The 18,283-nt window shown below is 35.2% G+C and overlaps 2 protein-coding genes across 5 annotated transcripts; both read left to right on the top strand.

Annotated features, from left to right (window-relative positions):
• The first annotated feature begins 3,149 nt into the window (after nucleotides 1-3,149).
• On the top strand, nucleotides 3,150-7,638 carry LOC123682462 (E3 ubiquitin-protein ligase SIAH1A-like). Of its 4 annotated transcripts, none has more exons than XR_006747820.1 (4): nucleotides 3,150-3,300; nucleotides 3,949-5,366; nucleotides 6,146-6,670; nucleotides 7,047-7,638. XR_006747820.1 is itself a non-coding variant. In XM_045621073.1 (3 exons), the coding sequence occupies exons 1-3, from the start codon at nucleotides 5,292-5,294 to the stop codon at nucleotides 7,344-7,346; spliced, it is 900 nt and encodes a 299-aa protein (XP_045477029.1). In that variant the 5' UTR covers nucleotides 5,197-5,291; the 3' UTR covers nucleotides 7,347-7,638. The 4 variants fall into 4 exon arrangements, 2 of the variants coding, with proteins under 2 accessions (XP_045477030.1, XP_045477029.1); XR_006747821.1 differs by having other exon boundaries at nucleotides 3,245-3,269; XM_045621073.1 differs by lacking the exon at nucleotides 3,150-3,300 and having other exon boundaries at nucleotides 5,197-5,366.
• A 462-nt stretch (nucleotides 7,639-8,100) lies between these two features.
• LOC123682026 lies at nucleotides 8,101-13,432 on the top strand. Its single transcript, XM_045620405.1, has 3 exons — nucleotides 8,101-8,276; nucleotides 9,545-9,874; nucleotides 12,213-13,432. Exons 1-3 carry the CDS (start codon nucleotides 8,220-8,222, stop codon nucleotides 12,690-12,692), a joined length of 867 nt encoding a protein of 288 aa, XP_045476361.1. The 5' UTR covers nucleotides 8,101-8,219; the 3' UTR covers nucleotides 12,693-13,432.
• The last annotated feature ends 4,851 nt before the right edge of the window (nucleotides 13,433-18,283 follow it).

The raw sequence follows: 18,283 nt of genomic DNA, 5'->3' as shown, positions 1-18,283 counted from the left end.
CGCCAAACTCATCTGTCAAGCTGTAAGCGATAGCGCGCCATCTACCGAATTAAACATTACGTTCCCCGGTTCCGGCTGTCAGTTCCGTGAACCGTCAGGTTCGGTGCAACGATCTTCCCCTTTCCAGTGCCACCCCCTAACGTATGCAACCCTCATCCGAGGGTTTAGATTTCGCGAAAAATGTGTCACAGCTTATTCGTCAATTTCCGGAAATTTTCGGAGATCTGGCAACGTCGCGGTAGGTAAGAAAATTTGCTCAGAGATGGAACGAAATGCTGTTTTTGGAGGATTTCGAGGAAAAACATTATGCATTGAATTCTGGAATCATATTGGATTCCTTTTCATGTGATCCAGAATTATTCTCAAATAATTAACTACAACAAGTGTAATTTCTAATTTAAAAAATTGTTATACTTATGTTTATGTTTCTGTGACTAATTTCACTCGAGATAAAATTTAATCAGGTTAAATGTTATCTCTAAAGGTAATACATATGACATTATTCTCACTTAATCAGGCATGAACATTCGTTGCACAATCATGCAACTGATTTCTTATTATCAGTTCGATTGGAAGTCCATTTTTTCAATTATTGCTAGAACAACATAACAGGCCACTTTAAAAGTCCCCGGTCTACCATATTAAAACACATTTTTTGGGAAAATTCGATAATAATATAAAAATGTAACCAACTACAGGGTTTTACATTCAAACCAATTGCAGCTAGACAATAAGCATTTTTGATGATATTGTTAATTTAACTAATAAAGAATGTTACGCGTTACTTTATGAGCACACACAAAACTATTGTATTTTTGTCCACCCTGTACCAATTGGAATCAACATGTGATACATTTTTGGAATCAGCTCAGCTGGATTAATCGGAAAATTGAGACAAAATGGGGGTGTTCCATTTAAAAAAATGACGGTGACGTCATTACTCGAAAGTAATTCACCCTGTATATTAGATTATTATTTTAAAAAACGGTAAATTAAAATAAAAAATCGACGTGTTTCAGGATTATTTCTTAAAATGGTCTGTGTAGCTAAAAATGAATTTGTTCCATACTTTACACACACAGTGTATATCTTAAACTATTGGTAAAGGTAAAATAGTACCTACTATGACTTTCAGTGAAAAACTCTTTTATATCCTCCTGTCTAGCACAGCGACAAAACGGACAAAAATTGCAAACGATTTAGACGTACGCTTTTCGTCCCTAATTCTATTTTCCACCCTTCATAATTAGGTTTAATCCCCCTGTATGCTTTTGTTCGGGATTGAAGGTTTTTGGTGGGATATTTCTATTGATCTGTCAGTCAAATGTATCTAAAGGGTGCAAGATTCGAATTGCGTGACTTTTTGGATGTCATTGTGGCGCATTGATTTCGTCAGCATATATCGATAAGAATTAATAAACATTAATGTAAAGAGTTACCCAAAAAAGGGTTTCATTTCGAATAGCCCGCCATATGGGAAACTTTCTCTTTTAAGGCTGTCATCTTTTGACAATTGACAAGTAGAAACTACGCCATTACTAGAAATGGAAAAATGCACACTTCAGCAGCGCATTGAAAATGTAGAAAACCACTAGAATTCGTATTTGGCTGATATCGTTTTGCATCTTTAACAGTATACCTTCCTCTTTACAATGAAATAAACACCTATTGATTACTCTTAAAATATACTCGTTTTTTTTTAATATCTGAATGAAACCTATTATTAAAAAAGCTTTATTATCTTTCGTGAGGGTAACTTACTGCCTGTGAGCAGCATATTACGAAATATAAACTTTCATCTTCAAATCACACAAAAAAAAATCATCCCTAAAACTTACTAAAGCGCCCACACACGCGACGATCTCAACTTCATTCCAAAACAAGGTATAAACACGTTTCCCCTTCCCCTTTTCTCTAAAAGTTTCGAACCGCGTTTGTCTTCTTGCATTCCTCCAAGGAAACAAAGTGGAAAACCCAACGAATCCCTGAAAATCCCCCAAAACTTGTTCCCTTCTCGCAAATCCCACTCTTTTCTGTGGTCCCAAACATACACGCCTCGGAGCTATCCCCTTAATGAATATAGTTCAAATCCCACACGATCACGTCTTGAGCCGTCTAAGGAAACTCCAACCTAACCAGGAAAAACTCGCGGGAAAACAGGTTTTCTTCTATGAATATTTAAAATGCTCGTTAAAGTTCTGTGATTTCCGAGGGTGCGTATATATAGATAACAATTTCGACCAAATGGGGATTTACACCCGGTAAGGCCTTATTGCGCGCGTTAGATGTGATCATAAACTACTAAGTATACAGGGTGATTCGAAAGTGAAGGTCATTACTTTATGAAGTGATAGTTCTAGTTAAAATAAAAAGTTGTTTCAAGTAGATATTTTTTCTATCTTAAATCCCTTCGGATATACAGGCTGTTGAACATATTTTTTTTTTCATTTATATTCATAAATTCCAAACGAAATGGGATAATAAATTTTTGAAAATTCGAAGATATTTTGCTCAGAGGATTTCCAGTGATTTAATGTTTTTGTTGAGTTTCTACAACCCCTAAATGGATGTAAATAGCCCCTATTCTCAATGGCGTAAAGGGTAGAGGCGACTGAAGACAGGATACCCCCGAAAGCTACACCACTGAGGCATTGTAGGAACTCGACAAAAACATGAAAATATGGGAAATCCTTTATGTCTCTTATGTCCAACTCAAAGTTAAAGAATTCTAATTTAAATACCCCGCCAAAAGCTTGATTCTAACCCTCTCTTATTTTCTATGGTCTAACTCTAAAAGAATAATAAATTTAGAACACCACATTTTCAGACCTCCCTCGTATAGAAAAGCGTATCTGCTGAATGCCATGATCGTGATACATAGATCCAACGATGCCAAATCTAAAGATATTTCCTCAAATTTTATATCACGTACTCTACGCAGAACTAAGGAAGTAAATCGAATTTTCTAATTTTCATCCAAAAACCTCAACAATATACAATCATGCACTTGAAATCTTCCAGATGATTGGTATCTACATATCATTTACTACATTTATTTGATATATTGCAATAATTTGAACGACAATAAAATAAACTGTTGAAGGAATTTTATCTTTTCGATCTGGCAACATGGTGTGCAGTTTACATTGGCCAAAACTGAGTGTCAGCTATTTGATAAACGCGCCATTTCTGAATATGTGGATCCCCGGATTACTCGATTGAAAAATCTTTATACCTCATCCATTCCTTGTTAGAAATCAACGCTTAAGGTGTGTGTTATTAAAAGTGTATTGAACGTCGGTATGTATTGAGTCTTCAGTTTAATTATTTCATTATTGTGTAGTTATAGAAGGCGTCACAACAAAAATTCATCGAGATAGTGTTATCTGAATGATTTAAATTTTTATCATAGAGTTCTAAAATTCTTTATCTTTACTAAAACAAGAATGTAATAAGAATTGATCATTCGAATTATCATTCAGTGAAGAAGGGGGCTTTTGAGTGCCAATTGCACCCTTGGAGACCACATATATTCCTGTATATAGTTTTGTAGCCTAGTTAAAGCCACTATCATTACCAAATTTGAACGAACCTTGAAATGATTATTCTATGCAGGGTGTCCCAAGGTTTATTAGAAGTCTACGGAAAACGGATCATATAGTTGTTAGGAAAATTAGGGGTTTACGCTTTTGATCTATGCATCTGATATATTTTCAATGTTGTGAGGTTGCCGCTTATACAAAAAAATACTACGAACTCCGTTTTTTCAAATAGGACACTCTATTTTATATGTTTTTCGTTTCTCTATCACCATCTGAGTGGTTTTGTCTAGTTCTTCCCTATCCCTATTCCAGATTCTTTGGGAGATATACTGTATTAACAGTTTCTTCTGCAAAATACTACGTTCAAATGTTGAACCATTGCCATTCAAAACGTTCTATTTTCCAGGCTATGTCTTCCCCAAAGAAGCAACCATGCCCAATCTGCAGAAAAGGGCTTAAAAACCCTACATCCCAATGTGCAAGTGGTCACAAAGTATGTAACGACTGTCTGACCACTCCCTCAACACTTTGTCCCATCTGCAATGCCTGGATCACCAAAATCACCCCTCCAACAGTCAAATGCAAGTACTCCAACAGAAGCTGCAAGTACGTCATGACAGAAGAAGAATCATACATCCACGAGATGGAGTGTAGATTCCGAGATTTCATCTGCGAGGGGCACAGATTTGGATGCTGGAACTGCCCCTGGGCAGGAAGATACGACCAGATTCAAGATCACTACAAGAAAGATCACGAGGACAGCACTGGGATGCTGTTCAAGACGGAAGCTATGCTCAAGATCGATCTCAAAGAGAACTTTCGAAGCATCAGCCTCATTGATTTCCACGAGGGTCAGAACTTCTTCTGGTTCAAGTGCAGAGTGGATAAGAAGAGAAAAATGTTCTACTCAACCGTTCAGTTGATAGGTACTAGAAAGTTAGCAGGGAAGTATTGCTACGAGTTTGAGATATTCAAAGGGCCTGTGAGAAAGATTAAAGTGACGGAGATATGTGATTCTGACGCTATGGATGCTGAGAGGATCTTCGATAACGAAAATTGTGTCGCAATATCTTTTGAGACTCTCAAGAACTATCTGGATGAGAATGGGGTGATGAGATTCAGGTTCAGGATCATGAGCATCAAGAAAAATTAGGTTATATTGTATTAAAGATTTTTTTTATTATTTTTTTTTCATATTTTCTTGAAACGCTTCCATAGTCAAGCTTTCAAACATTAATTTTTGTTCTTGTTTTATATTCAACCATCCACAATATTTATATACTGTTTCATACGAAACTATGATTTAGTTGTGGAATAATATTATGTTAGGTTAGGTTTGGTTAGTTCCATTATTATTTTTTCCATGTTGGATTGTTTTTTATTTAATTAAAAATATCATTATATAATGTTATATTTTTTTATTTATTCTTAAATTAATCTATTACATTGAATTTTGCATCAAAAGTTCTTCACATAGAATAAAAATTATGATAATGACTTATTAACAGAAAAATGATTTTCGTAGGATAATTCTGCGAAATAAAAATTATTTCAATACAATAATAATTTTCGAAAGGAATGAGTCTTTTCCGATAAATAAGAACATATGTATCACTAACATTCATTTTCTAATTCCAAACATACTTCTCATAATTTCTACCAGATGACATTTAGTTGATATATTTTCTGTATGAAAGAAATCTTCCTCATCCTTCAAGATTTGAATTACTTATATCATTTCACTATCTGATGTATCTTGAATTATTAATTCTTGTTACTACACTCATTTTCATTTCTCTAGTTTATTGGCTGAGAAAAAAAAGGGTAAGTAGTAGTATTTTGTTTCTCGAAATTCAAGATAATTTATCCAACTTCCAATGTTTTTTTTTTCAATATACACTGAAGATATGATTTAAACTCAATCTCAAATCTGTAATATCAATTTGGATTTAATTTTGTTTGATTCCGTGTCGATTTCAATTCTTTGATAGTATTTTGATTATTAATTTTTGTGAAGTATATTCGAAAATTTCGATCTTTTAAATGTATTTTTATGCTTCTTTCATATCTTTTATAGTGAATACATGTCATTTATTTCGTTTGTTATGAAATTTTTAGTTGATTATACTTGGACAAAATATCAATTTATATTATTGCTATTTGTACAAAATACTGAAGAAGCTCCTTAATAGATACCATCCTTTAATTTGGAAGATACTTGTATGAAAATAATATCTGAAGGATATTATTTCAGATAATAATTTATTTATATAAAAACGAGATAAACAACTAGCAAAGTCTTGAACATTTCTGTACTACTGTCATTTCAACACAACGTTTATGTCCTTTATGCAATGTACTCGATCATTGTGCTTCATTATTTAGAATAATAAAACCTTGGATTCGATCGAGAAAAAAAATTTCAATTCCCAATGTTTACATTAGTTTTATTGATAAGCATAATAAGAGTATTACCTCCAAATGGCTCAATGATTGCGTCCGAATTATAAAGTGAAAAACCTGGGTTCAAGTCCACCATATTCCTATGATTTTTTTTTTACATTACATAGACCGCTTTTTTAAGCACATTGTAAAATTTTCAGGCATCGAAAATGTATGGGTCTATGAACTGGACTTGTGTCTGTTGCGACAACATGTTCATGACTACCTCCTTCAACTTCTGCTCTGGAAACCACGTGATATGCAGTGATTGCTACGACGTAATAATCCCCTCAGAAGGGTGCCCCAGGTGCCACATCCAGAACATGCTACGCTTGGAAGATAACCAGCGCCGAAGGTCACTCGAAGAAACACCAGGTTCATCCGCTGGAGAAGGTCCACCAGGTGCTCCATTCGATGGGCCCCTCGAGTGCAAGTACAAGGACGAGGGATGCACTTACGTTCCGCCGGAACCTTGGAGTCTGTGGAGGCACACAGAGGGATGCAAATTCAGACTCTACTCCTGCGAGGGGTCTACACTAGGTCTGTGGAAGTGCGGTTGGAGCGGTAACTACTCCGAGGTGCAGGAGCACTTCCAGAAGGAGCACCCCAACAACTTGGATCTGCTACGGAGCAAAACAAATGTTTCGATGCGATTGGACGTTTTTAGGGAGCAGGGAGCCCTCCAGGTACTTTTTTAACTTTCTAAATTTGTCTTTGAAGTTCGTTAGGTTAGGTTCTGGTACTTTTTTCACTGTGTGTTGCTCTATACCAGCTATTAAAAATATTCACTTCACGTAAATTTACAATACATTTATTTCAATACATATTTTCACACTTCTGCTTGGTTTGTCATTTAAGAGAGATTTTAACTTTTTTTTAAGAGTTTTTTTAACTGTTTGTATATTTCCATTTTTGTCATACTCTAACGGCGTGTTTTCTCAGTTTTTACAAATACACCACTTTACTTTTTTTCATGTTGATATGAAATAGCTAGCCGTAGTATAAAATTCGCAAAGTTTTTCCTTAATCTAGGATTTCCTCAATTAGAATCTTCTTTTTCAGATTCTTAAGTTCGACAACGAGCTTTTTTACTACAAGCACAAAATAGATCCCAAACTTGGACGTTTATACGTGATAGTGCAGATGATTGGACCAGAAGAAAAGGCTTACAAGTATTCATACCACTACGTTATTAAAAAGAACAGCAGGACCTTGAGTATTCGAGAAGATTGTCAGAGTGATGGTACACCCATGTCTTATTTATTGAATACAGAGAAATGCATCGTTATCTCCTTAAAGAACTTAAGGACGTACATGGACAATGATAAACTTGTATTCGATATAATTATAATGTTTAGATAGGAGAAGAGAAAATATTTTTTGCATTTTTAAATTGTTGAAAATTTGTACCTCAAAGTTCATTTTTTACTTCTTTGTTCAATGTTTATTGTTCGTTATATATCTTATTGTCATTAATCCTTTAATTTTTTTTTATTGAAGATATTTAACTGATGAAAACATGTACCTTGGTGATTATTTTATTGTTATTTATTGCACTTCTTTTATGATAATGTGACAAATTTAACAGGTTTATATTTGTTTGCAATTGAAGTTTGTTGTTATATTTCCGAAATAAAATACACTTACACAGTAATTCATTTTACATTTACCATGCAGTGTCTACTATTCTAACTATCTTCTCTCCAATAACTTTGAGCAGACTTATTCAGCAATAAAAAGAAACAATGAAAATTGTTTGGGTAGCTAAATATTGTTGAATGGGAAGATAGGTACATTAGATGATAAACAATAATAATCGCTTGTTTTCACTTTTCTCTGGCATTCTAATAAAAAAACAAATATTAGATAACAATTTCTGAATGGATAGAAATTATAATTTTTTCATTAATTTAGTACAAACACAAAGAATTCAAAATAGTAAAAATGAAATTATGAACAAAATAAAAATAAAAAGGACCTATGCTCACTCCTAAGATGTTCAAATACACTTCTTTTATAGGCTATAGAACAATCTGAAAGACATGAGACAAACATACGTAAGAGATGAAGTTCATTTTACACATAAAGGAAGAATGATATGACTCTATGTTTTAAAAAAAAAACTCAACCGGTCTTCAGTCTTAACGTTCCACGTTTGTTGTTAAGATCCATTGCTTGTATCTATAATCGTATGAAAAATCAAGTTACAAATTTTAATATATTCAAGCCGAAAACATGGATAACATTTTTAACATGTATAGCATGGTTAACGTGAATAACATGGTTAGCATGGTATGTATTTTAATTTTTCCAAATTTATTTCATATTGCAAGTTATCGTTATAATATAAACATATGCAGCTATTAAGGTTATGTTTCTACTTGAATTCGTTGCCAAGAATAATTTGGTAACAAGGATCGAAAGAAAATTACTTACTATCCTAGACATCTTCGAATCATAGAAATACATACACAGAAATTTAGAAAAGAACCAACAGAATTTGTTATCGAAAATTTGATATAATTTGGATTAATAATTGAAAAATTCTGCTGTTGAATTTAGAGCATTTATCTTTCTATCTTCTAACTGACTACGAACTTTTCCTAAAATCAGTGCAAACATTTCAAAGTTTACGCAGGTACAAACAAACGAACTACCAAAAGTCAAAGCTTAAAGATTGAATAAAAACATTTTAGAGAAGAAATGATACAGCACAGTTCATCAAACGATTGCTTAGGGACTCACGGCTTAGCTTGATTTTCAAGCTACTTGGCTTGAGCTTGACTTGATTTCAAGTCAAGTAGTAGTTTTTCAATGTTTCAAGTATTTATTTACCAAGAACTTGAATCATATCAAGCTACTTGATTGTTAATAGTTTTATTGTGTAGTGTCACATCAATAAAAAAATGATGAAACGAGAAGGAACCTTGCAAAAAACACTTTCATTCAACTTTTTTGAGTTAGAAACATAAATTGAATCACTTTAAATAACAACATAATAACAAAATGAAGATAAGTCAAAAACAAAGTTTCTTAATATTGAGAAACCTCCAGACTTTGTTTAATTCCATAATATTCTATCCAGGATTTAAGACACATGAGGCATCTTAGAAATCTGTTGCCTAACCTATTGTGGGTTTTTGTAAATGTAAGAGCAGCTCTGGGAAATTGTCTTTCCACAGGAGCTGAAGATGCTGGCGTTGATAAAAAAATCCTTGGCCATTTTGGCCAAGTTTGGAAAGATATTTCTGGAACTACCAAAATCTATCAATAGATTTCATAGAAATGTGGGAAAACTACTAATAAAGTCACACTGGCGAATGCTTCAGTCTCTCGGCGCTCGAGGAATCCCTTTATTCAGTCTAAAAGCGCACGAGATTGCAGAAATATATGCCGTGCGACGCGTGCATATCGAGCTCAAGTAATATCAAGTAGCTTGATATCAAGTCAAGCAATAAATATCTATAATCAAGTCAAGTCATGCTCCAGTATGTAATTTTTCATGAGCTGCTCAAAAATCTCAATAAATCCAACACACACTAATCCAAGATCTTCACCAGGACCTGGACCACCTTCTGCCGGACTTCTCCTTCGATTGTACGATTTGTGGCCACAAGGAGTTTATGGAATCCTCAGATGTCGTCTTTCGCTGCAAACGTAGGGTGCATTGCTTCTGCGAGTTCTGCTACAACACCGTCATCAACCTGACTGGTTGTGAGGTATGCAGGAGTGACCCGAAATATGTCAGAGATGAAGACGAAATCGACCTGGATGCATGTCCCAACAAGTCCAGGGGTTGCACCTACTTTAAGCGCGATGGCTCAGATCTAGATTTCCAGATGCACTGCGCTGGTTGCAGGCTCAGGATACTCTGCTGTCCATTATACAAGGTTAGTAAATTTAAAATTATATACTATGTAATACCTTCACTTTGATATAACAAGTCACTCAAAAAATTCCGGGAGTAGGTGTCACTTACAGAGCCAAACCATTCTCTTCCCCGTTAGTTACAAGCTTCAAAAATTGCGTGTCAAAATTTGGGAACATATTCAAAGAGACCAGAATATCGAACATCAGCTGGCAAAGTTATGGCAACCGTCTTTTGGGACGTACATGGTATATTCTCTTGACAAAGGTAAAACCATCAACAGGGAATAATACATAGTAGCATAATATTTGATGACTAACAGACATTTTTTCATTTCCGGAAAAAGTACCTCCTCGAGTAGTATCCCTACTACTATCATTTGATTCCGAGAGAAGCTGTTCCTCAATATGTGGTTGGAACTCTCAACTTTAGAGGTAGCTCAGTTGGTGAGAGTACTGGAATAGTGATTCGGAGGTTGCGGGTTCGAGTCTCGCTCGAGGAGGTACTTTTTCTGGAATTGAAAAATTGTCTCTTAGCCATCAAATATAGGGTGTTTTTTTTCGAGGTATATAACTTTAAGTTGGTATTACTGTTCAAGATGGCGACTGATTTAACAGCTGTCAAGTGATTTATTCTCAGTTTGGTTTGGTAATTTATCATGAATAGACTAACGCCTGAACAACGCTTGCAAATAGTGCAATTTTATTTCGAAAATAATGGTTCTGTGCGGAATACGTATCGCGCACTACGTCCATTTTATTTTGTTTAGCGATGAAGCACATTTCTGGTTGAATGACTACGTCAACAAACAAAATTGCCGCATTTGGAGTGAAGCTAATCCTCAAGTGTATGTCGAAACACCGTTACATCCAGAAAAACTGACTGTTTGGTGCGCTTTTTGGGTTGGTGGAATCATTGGTCCATACTTCTTCAAAAACAATGATGACCAGAACGTTACAGTCAATGGTGATCGGTATAGAGCCATGATTACTAACTTTTTCATTCCTGAATTGAACAACCATGGTGTCCAGAAGCTGTGGTACCAACAAGACGGCGCAACATGTCACACAGCTCGTGCCACAATCGATTTATTGAAAGACACGTTTGATGACCGCCTAATTTCACGTTTTGGACCTGTGAATTAGCTTCCAAGATCTTGTGATTTAACACCGCTAGACTACTTTCTGTGGGGCTATGTAAAGTCATTGGTCTATGCAGATAAGCCACAAACCCTTGACCATTTGGAAGACAACATTCGCCGTGTTATTGCCGATATACGGCCACAAATGTTGGAAAAAGTAATCGAAAATTGGACGTCCAGATTGGACTACATATGAGCCAGCCGTGGCGGTCATATGCCAGAAATCATATTTAAAATGTAATGCCACAAGATTATCTTGCGGATAAATAAAATTCATGTTAATCGAATAATCCATCGTTGTTTTATTGCAATTTAAAGTTCTATAGCTCTAAAAAAAAACCCCTTAACATAGTGTTATTGGATCGATTGAAGGAAAAACATCCTCAAATGCAGAAGAAAACTATTCTCTTGCGCCAAGATAACTATCCTTGTCACAAATCGATGAAAACCATGGTCAAATTGAACTAATTGGGCTTCCAACTTTTGGACCATACAGTTTAATTTTCAGGTGTTAAAAATAATGCTCTAGAAAACAAAAATTTTGCTTTAGTAAAGAAGTGATTGCCGATAGAAGCCTATTTCGAAAGCAAAGACCATTTTTTTTACAGAAACAGTATTGAGAAGTTGGAGTAGCTGTTTTTACTGCTTAGGCCTAGTACTTACTGAGTGAAGGATCATCTTGAACATTATTATGAAGGGTTTTTTCTATGAACCTTGAGTTCAAAACCTTATTAAAGGTGCTACGAATCTTGGAAGAGGCTTTACTTTTGAAAGGAGTAATATAATCGATTATGGCTTCTATTTGAGAGGGTTTCATAAGTTATTTGCATTTACTTCTTTAATTATATTGATTCACGGAGAGAAGTTCTCAAAGTATGCATAAAAATCATTGGGGAATCGGAAAATTATGATAAAATAGCAATTCCAAGAGTGGCGCAGAGTTTGAAGAAGATCAACCAATCACTTGCTCCAGTCTTACGCCTCTGGTGGTAGCCAAAAACTTTTATTCGGCATAAGTTAGTAGGGTTAAAGGTACCAAATATAAAATAAAACGTTAAATAGGTTCAAGGCAGGTGATTCAGGTCAAATCTTCATATTTTGTGCTCAAGATTCTATAGTTCAAATATTACTCATGATACACCCTGTATAGTCTCATCTATGAAGATACCAATAAATTTAATACCATCAAATACTCACGAAGCTTCTTTCTTTTCTCTAGTTGAACATGTCTAGATGCGGCTGGTGCGGTAGTCTCCAAGAGATCGAGTATCATATCCGTATAGCCCACCCTGTACATTATGGTAAAATAATCTGCGACACCGAGGTCACAATTCCTTTAAACATAAACTGCGACGAATCAGCCTTCTACTTTGTAAGATACCATTGTGAACTCTTCTACTACAAGCACAGGGTGATTCTGGAAAACCGGAACTTCTACATCTACGTCCAGATGTTGGCTTCCGAAGACGAGGCCAACAGCTATTTCTACCAAGTCAAGATCAGGAAGAACGAGAAGACGTTAAACATCATGGAAATGTGTCACAACGACAGCACCAGAGACGATTATATGATCGAATGTGAAAAGTGCATCATTATTCCGTTGAAAACTTTGAAGAAATATGTTGAGGATGGAGTTATAAGGTTCACCCTGAGTGTATCGAATAGCGCAAGGAATTCTCTTTACCTAACAATGCGTTGAGTTTGATTTTATCGCCGTTGTTTTTTTATTTATACTTGTTTTTATTGTTGTTATATATCTTTCGAGTTTGCTATATATGATGTTTTTTATTCGGTTTGTATCTTTTCTGTAAAATTGTAATTAATGAATGAACTTATTGTTGTTTTTTAGTTTAGAGCTTTTTTTGTTATAACTAATTTTTGTTAGTAATTCAATAATGAGTTTTTTAAAAGGATAACGGGTTTTAAAAAAACAAGAGTTGGTCCTCAAAAGATAACGAATTACGCATGCTGAAATATAACGCAAGTTATTTTTTTTTATTACAATTTGTTTTGTTTTTTTCATCTCCGTTATTTTTTTATTTATATTTGATTTTATTGTATATCTTTCGAGTTTTCTATATATGATGTTTTTTATTCAGATTGTATCTTTTCTCGAAAATTGTTACTTATTCTTGAGTAAATTTATTGTTGTTTTTTAGTTTAGCGCTTTTTTTGTTACAATTAATGTCAGTTAGTATTTCAAAAATGAGTTTTTTTTAAACAGAAAAATAGGTATAAGAGAAACAACAGTTGGTCCTCATAAGATACAACGCTAGTTATTCTATTTTTATTACAATTCGTTTAGGTTGTTTTCATCGCCGTTATTTTTTATTTATATTTGTTTTTATTGTTATTATATATCTTTCAAGTTTGTTTTTTATTCAGGTTGTATCTTTTCTTGAAAATTGTTATTCTTGAATAAACTTATTGTTTTTCTTCAGTTTAGCTTTTTTTTTGTTATACATAATGTTCGTTGATAATTCAATAATGAGGTTTTTCTTTACAGAATAACAGGTTTAAGAGACACAAGAGTTTGTCCTTAAAAGATAATAAATTAGGGATGCTGAAGTAATCATAACGCAAGTTATTCTATTTTCATTACAATTCGTTCAGTTAGTTTTTATCATAGTTTTTCTTATTGTAGGGAGTTATTGTTGGTGGTTCTGTTAATATCCTCGAAAAAAGAAACACCCGTTATAAACGACGTTTATTTTCAACAAAACGGCTCTAGGTGTCACACAACCAAGGAATTAATAGCAATTTTGCAAAATGAGTTTCCTGGCCATGTTATTTCTCGAAGGAGTGTTCACGGTTGGCCACAGAAATCTTGTGATTTAACACCTTTAGACATTTATCTATAGGGCCACGTGAAAGATAAGGTCTATGCCAATAATCCACAATAGATTCAAGACCTTACAGATGGAATTCATGAACTTATCAAGGACATACAGACGCAAATGTGCGAATTGTTCATGAAAAATATCACGAAAAGAAGATTCTGCTATTTTTGATCTGTCGTTACCGTGACTTATCACTGAAGTATGTTCCTTCATTGTTTTATCATTTCGATTCTCGACGAACAGCCTCTACACAAGGCTTTATTGGCAGGGCAATGATTTAGTGGACGGGCAGACCCATGCAAGAACTGACACCCTGCGTTCCTGCAACCTAATGAACACATCCATTTTTTCGCATATGCTGGTGTCACGTGTATCCCTTGCCCTCCTCGGCTGCTAATATCGCCAGAGGAGGAAATATATCGGCTTTTTTTCGGCGAAAATAATAAAATGGCCTATGGCTCGAACACTTGTTACCGATGGCACCATCGGAATTTCGAAGTTTTGATGAATTGGAAGGTCAAATCGCAGAGATATAGCAGATAATCGAAAATTTCTGTCGATTTTTTTTTTGTTATTTATTGACAGTACGTGTTTATAAACTTGTACTTAATTCAGGGGAATTTTGTTGGAAAATGCTTCGTATTTTGATATGAATTAAATCTCGAAATGAATATTTATACAGGGTGAGTCTTTATTTTGTACATATAAATTTCAGCCGAAGATTACTGAGGTCAAAAAAAACACTTTTCATTTACCATTTTTTCCGATTTGGCCTGGATGAACAGATATAACCATTTTAAACTCTCATAATGAGCTATTCCCCCCCTGGAAACTGACGCACTGAAGTTTTTTCAATCATAAGATATTATTTCAACCTTTGAAATAAGCTACTATGAGATGTCCCAAAAAAATTAAGTCAAAAACCCCAATATCATTAAAATGGATGAATTTTTTGAAAAATCAATAAAGGCATGCTTTTCGACAGATCTAGGGATTCATCAAGCCAAGTAGCTTGACATTTTAACCAACTACTTGACTTGAGAATCAAGCTCGTGACAAATTACATACTTGACCTTGACTTGACTAGATTTTAGATATGTATTGCTTAACTTGTTATCAAGCTACTTTATATTACTTGAGTTTGATATGCACGCGTCGCACGGCATATATTTCTGCAATCTCGTGTGAGCTCAGACTAAATAAGGGGATTCCTCGAGCGCCGAGAGACTGAAGCATTCGCCAGTGTGACTTAATTAGTAGTTTTCTCACATTTCTATGAAATCTATTGGTAGATTTTGGTAATTTCAGAAATATCTCTCCAAATTTGGCCAAAATGGCCAAGGATTTCTTATCAACGCCAGCTTCTTCAGCTCCTGTTGACAATTTTTCAGAGCTGTTCTTACAAGTACAAAAACCCGCAATAGGTTAGGCGACAAATCTATCAGTTGCCACATATGTCTTAGATCCTGGATGGAAAATTATGAAATGAAACGAAGCCTGGAGGTTTCTCAATATTAGGAAACTTTATTTTTTCATCATTTTTCATTTCATTATGATTTACAGTGATTTAATTCATGTTTCAATTTCAAAAGAGTTGATATTTTCGGTTTTTTTATGCAATAATTTTAATAAAAGTGTTTTTTGCAAGGTTCCTTCTCATTTCCTCATTTTTTTATTGATGTGATACTACACAATAAAACTGCTAAAAATTAAGAAGCTTGATATGATTCAAGTACTTGATGAATAAATACTTGACTTGAGATTGAAAAACTACTACTTGACTTGAGGTTGACTTGAAATCGAGTCAAGCTCAAGTCAAGTAGCTTGATAATCAAGCCAAGCCGTGAACCCCTAGACAGATCTGCGGCTAAAAAACTGCGTTGAAAAATATAGGGTGTCCCATTCAAAAACATCAACTCTCCTCTATATCTCTAAAACGGTAATTAACTTCTATGATCTGTTGTATATCATATAAACCATAAAGATTACTGAAAAAAAAAACATTTTAGAATTTTTCAAATATCTCGAACTGAAACCACGATATAGCGAAATATTTGAAACAGTCAATATTCAGAGACGCCCTGTAACTCGAGAACGAATCAAGATATCTATGATCTGCTTTCTGATATAGTATTATATCGAAAATAGAGATCGAATCCTTGAAAATTTTTCCTCCAAATACAAATCTACAGCAAACTAAAAATATTCCATAAGCGACAAAACCTTCCACTCCCAAATCTCGTCAAGACTCACCCCGTACATTCAAAACCAAAAAAAACTCCTTATCCACCTCATCGAATGACGAATTGAGGCTCATTTACAACACATTATCCCAGCCTTCTTGGTTAATACTGTTTTCTCACCCCTCCGACCGACAAAAAACATCTTGGGAGACACGTACAGGCTGTCTTTTGGCGTTGCGGCCCTTTTAAGATCTCAAAATTAATGTCCTATAACCTGCGCGATTTATTTCGGCTGAGAAACATCCCCCCTGTGCCTGGCAGGCGTCAGACTTCCATCCCTTAACTTAATTACGTGCGTTGAGGTAAGCCAGAGGCGTCACAAGGTCGGCCAGGTTATAAATTGCAGTTGGATAAAACGCGTACGACACTGATTGATAATTTATCGGATAAGCAGGGTTGCCAACACGAAAAATCCATAAGATCGTCACCATCGCAGACTTCGAAAGAGTTGCTGATTTATCTGAAGTGAGAAGCAGGTGGTTTTGAGAAGTTTGGAGTCGGCTGAGTCGAACTAAAATTAATTTGAGGGTTTTTTTTTATATTCGGCTGTTGGTCTCCATGATTGCCTGTCATTAGTGTCGTTTGTCATTAATCAGACGAAAATTTTGTTGGTTATGTTGAGAGGTTTGTGTTCGAAAACTGCAAAAATATCTTTGCTTAATGCTGCTATATGACAGTGGATGAAACAAGGATTCATCACTACAATTCTGAGTCAGAGAGGACGTCAGCTGAGTAAAATGAAGTCCAAAGCGACCAAAATCTCAAACATCAGCTGGAAAGGATATGGATTTTGGTACGTACAGGCCGATTGAAAAGTCCCCAGTATTCCATAGTAAAACACATTTTTTGGCAAAATTCGATTTTATTATTCAACATAGTTGACTTTGAGGGCGATACAGCGATTATAGCGATCTTACAACTTTTCGATACCATTTTTGTAGTACGATTTGTCTTTCGCTTCAAAATAGGCCTCAGTTTCGGCGATTACTTCTTCATTGGTGCTAAATTTCTTTCCAGCAAGCATTCTTTTGGGGTCTGAGACAAGGAAAAAGTCGCTGGGGACCAGATCTGGCGAATACGGTGGATGCAGAAGCAATTCGAAGTCCAATTCATGCAATTTGGCCATTGTTTTCATTAATTTGTGACATGGCGCATTGTCTTGATGAAACAGCACCTTTTTTTGTCTTCAAATGGGGCCGTTTTATGACGATTTCATCCTTTAAACGATCCAATAACGCTATATAATAATCGCTATTGATGGTCTGGCCCTTTTGAAGGTATCAATGAATATTGTACCTTGCGCATCCCAGAATACTGATGCCATAACCTTTCCAGCTGAATGTTATGTTTTTCCTCGCTTTGGATTCGGTTCATCGTGTGCAGTCCACTCAGCTGACTGTCGATTGGGCTCCGAAGTGAAATGTTGGAGCCTTGTTTCATCCATTGTCACATTTGGACGCGAAAATTCAGGTTTATTGCACTTAAACAGCTTCAAACACTGCTCAGAATCATTAACACGTAGTTGCTTTTGATCTATTGGGAGCTCGCGCGGCACCAATTTTGCACACAGCTTTCTCATGTACAAATATTCGTGAATGATATGATGTACACGTTCAGATAATATATTCACAATGTCTGCTATCTCGATCAACTTCACTTTACGGTCATTTAAAATTATTTTGTGAACTTTTTTGATTTTTTCGTCGGTGACAGCCTGTTTTGGGCGTCCACTGCGTTCGCCTTCTTCGGTGCTCATTTCACCACGTTCAAACTTAGCACATCAATCAATGATGGTTAAATTTCCTGGTGTAAACCCCAGAAACTCTTCATCTAGCCAAGATTTTGCTTCAACTGTATTTTTTCACACCAAAAAGCAATATTTTATCAGCACACGAAATTCTACTTATCTAGCACACGGTTTCGATTCTTCACATCAATAACTTGTTCCAACAGCTCAAATTGTTGCACTATTACCGGCCGAGAAGTTGCTTCATAAAAATCCAAAAGTGCTTTATTCCAACACGATTTTGTGTGGACGGATTTGCCAAAGAATTAGAGAAAAACACTTACATTGAAAGGACGAACCACACCTCTCTACTATACTCCCTATAAAAAATTACATAGCAGATCCTTCGCCATCTAAGGGAGATCTTACGGCAATTCTGCGCACCTGGCTCCCCCCTTAAATCAAACTAAAGGTTATGGAT

This window comes from Harmonia axyridis, chromosome 6 (genome assembly GCF_914767665.1).
Source record: "Harmonia axyridis chromosome 6, icHarAxyr1.1, whole genome shotgun sequence".
Classification (NCBI taxonomy): Eukaryota; Metazoa; Arthropoda; class Insecta; order Coleoptera; family Coccinellidae; genus Harmonia; species Harmonia axyridis.
The sequence above is the reverse complement of the archived record's forward strand: the minus strand, read 5'-3'. Positions and strand labels throughout refer to the sequence as shown.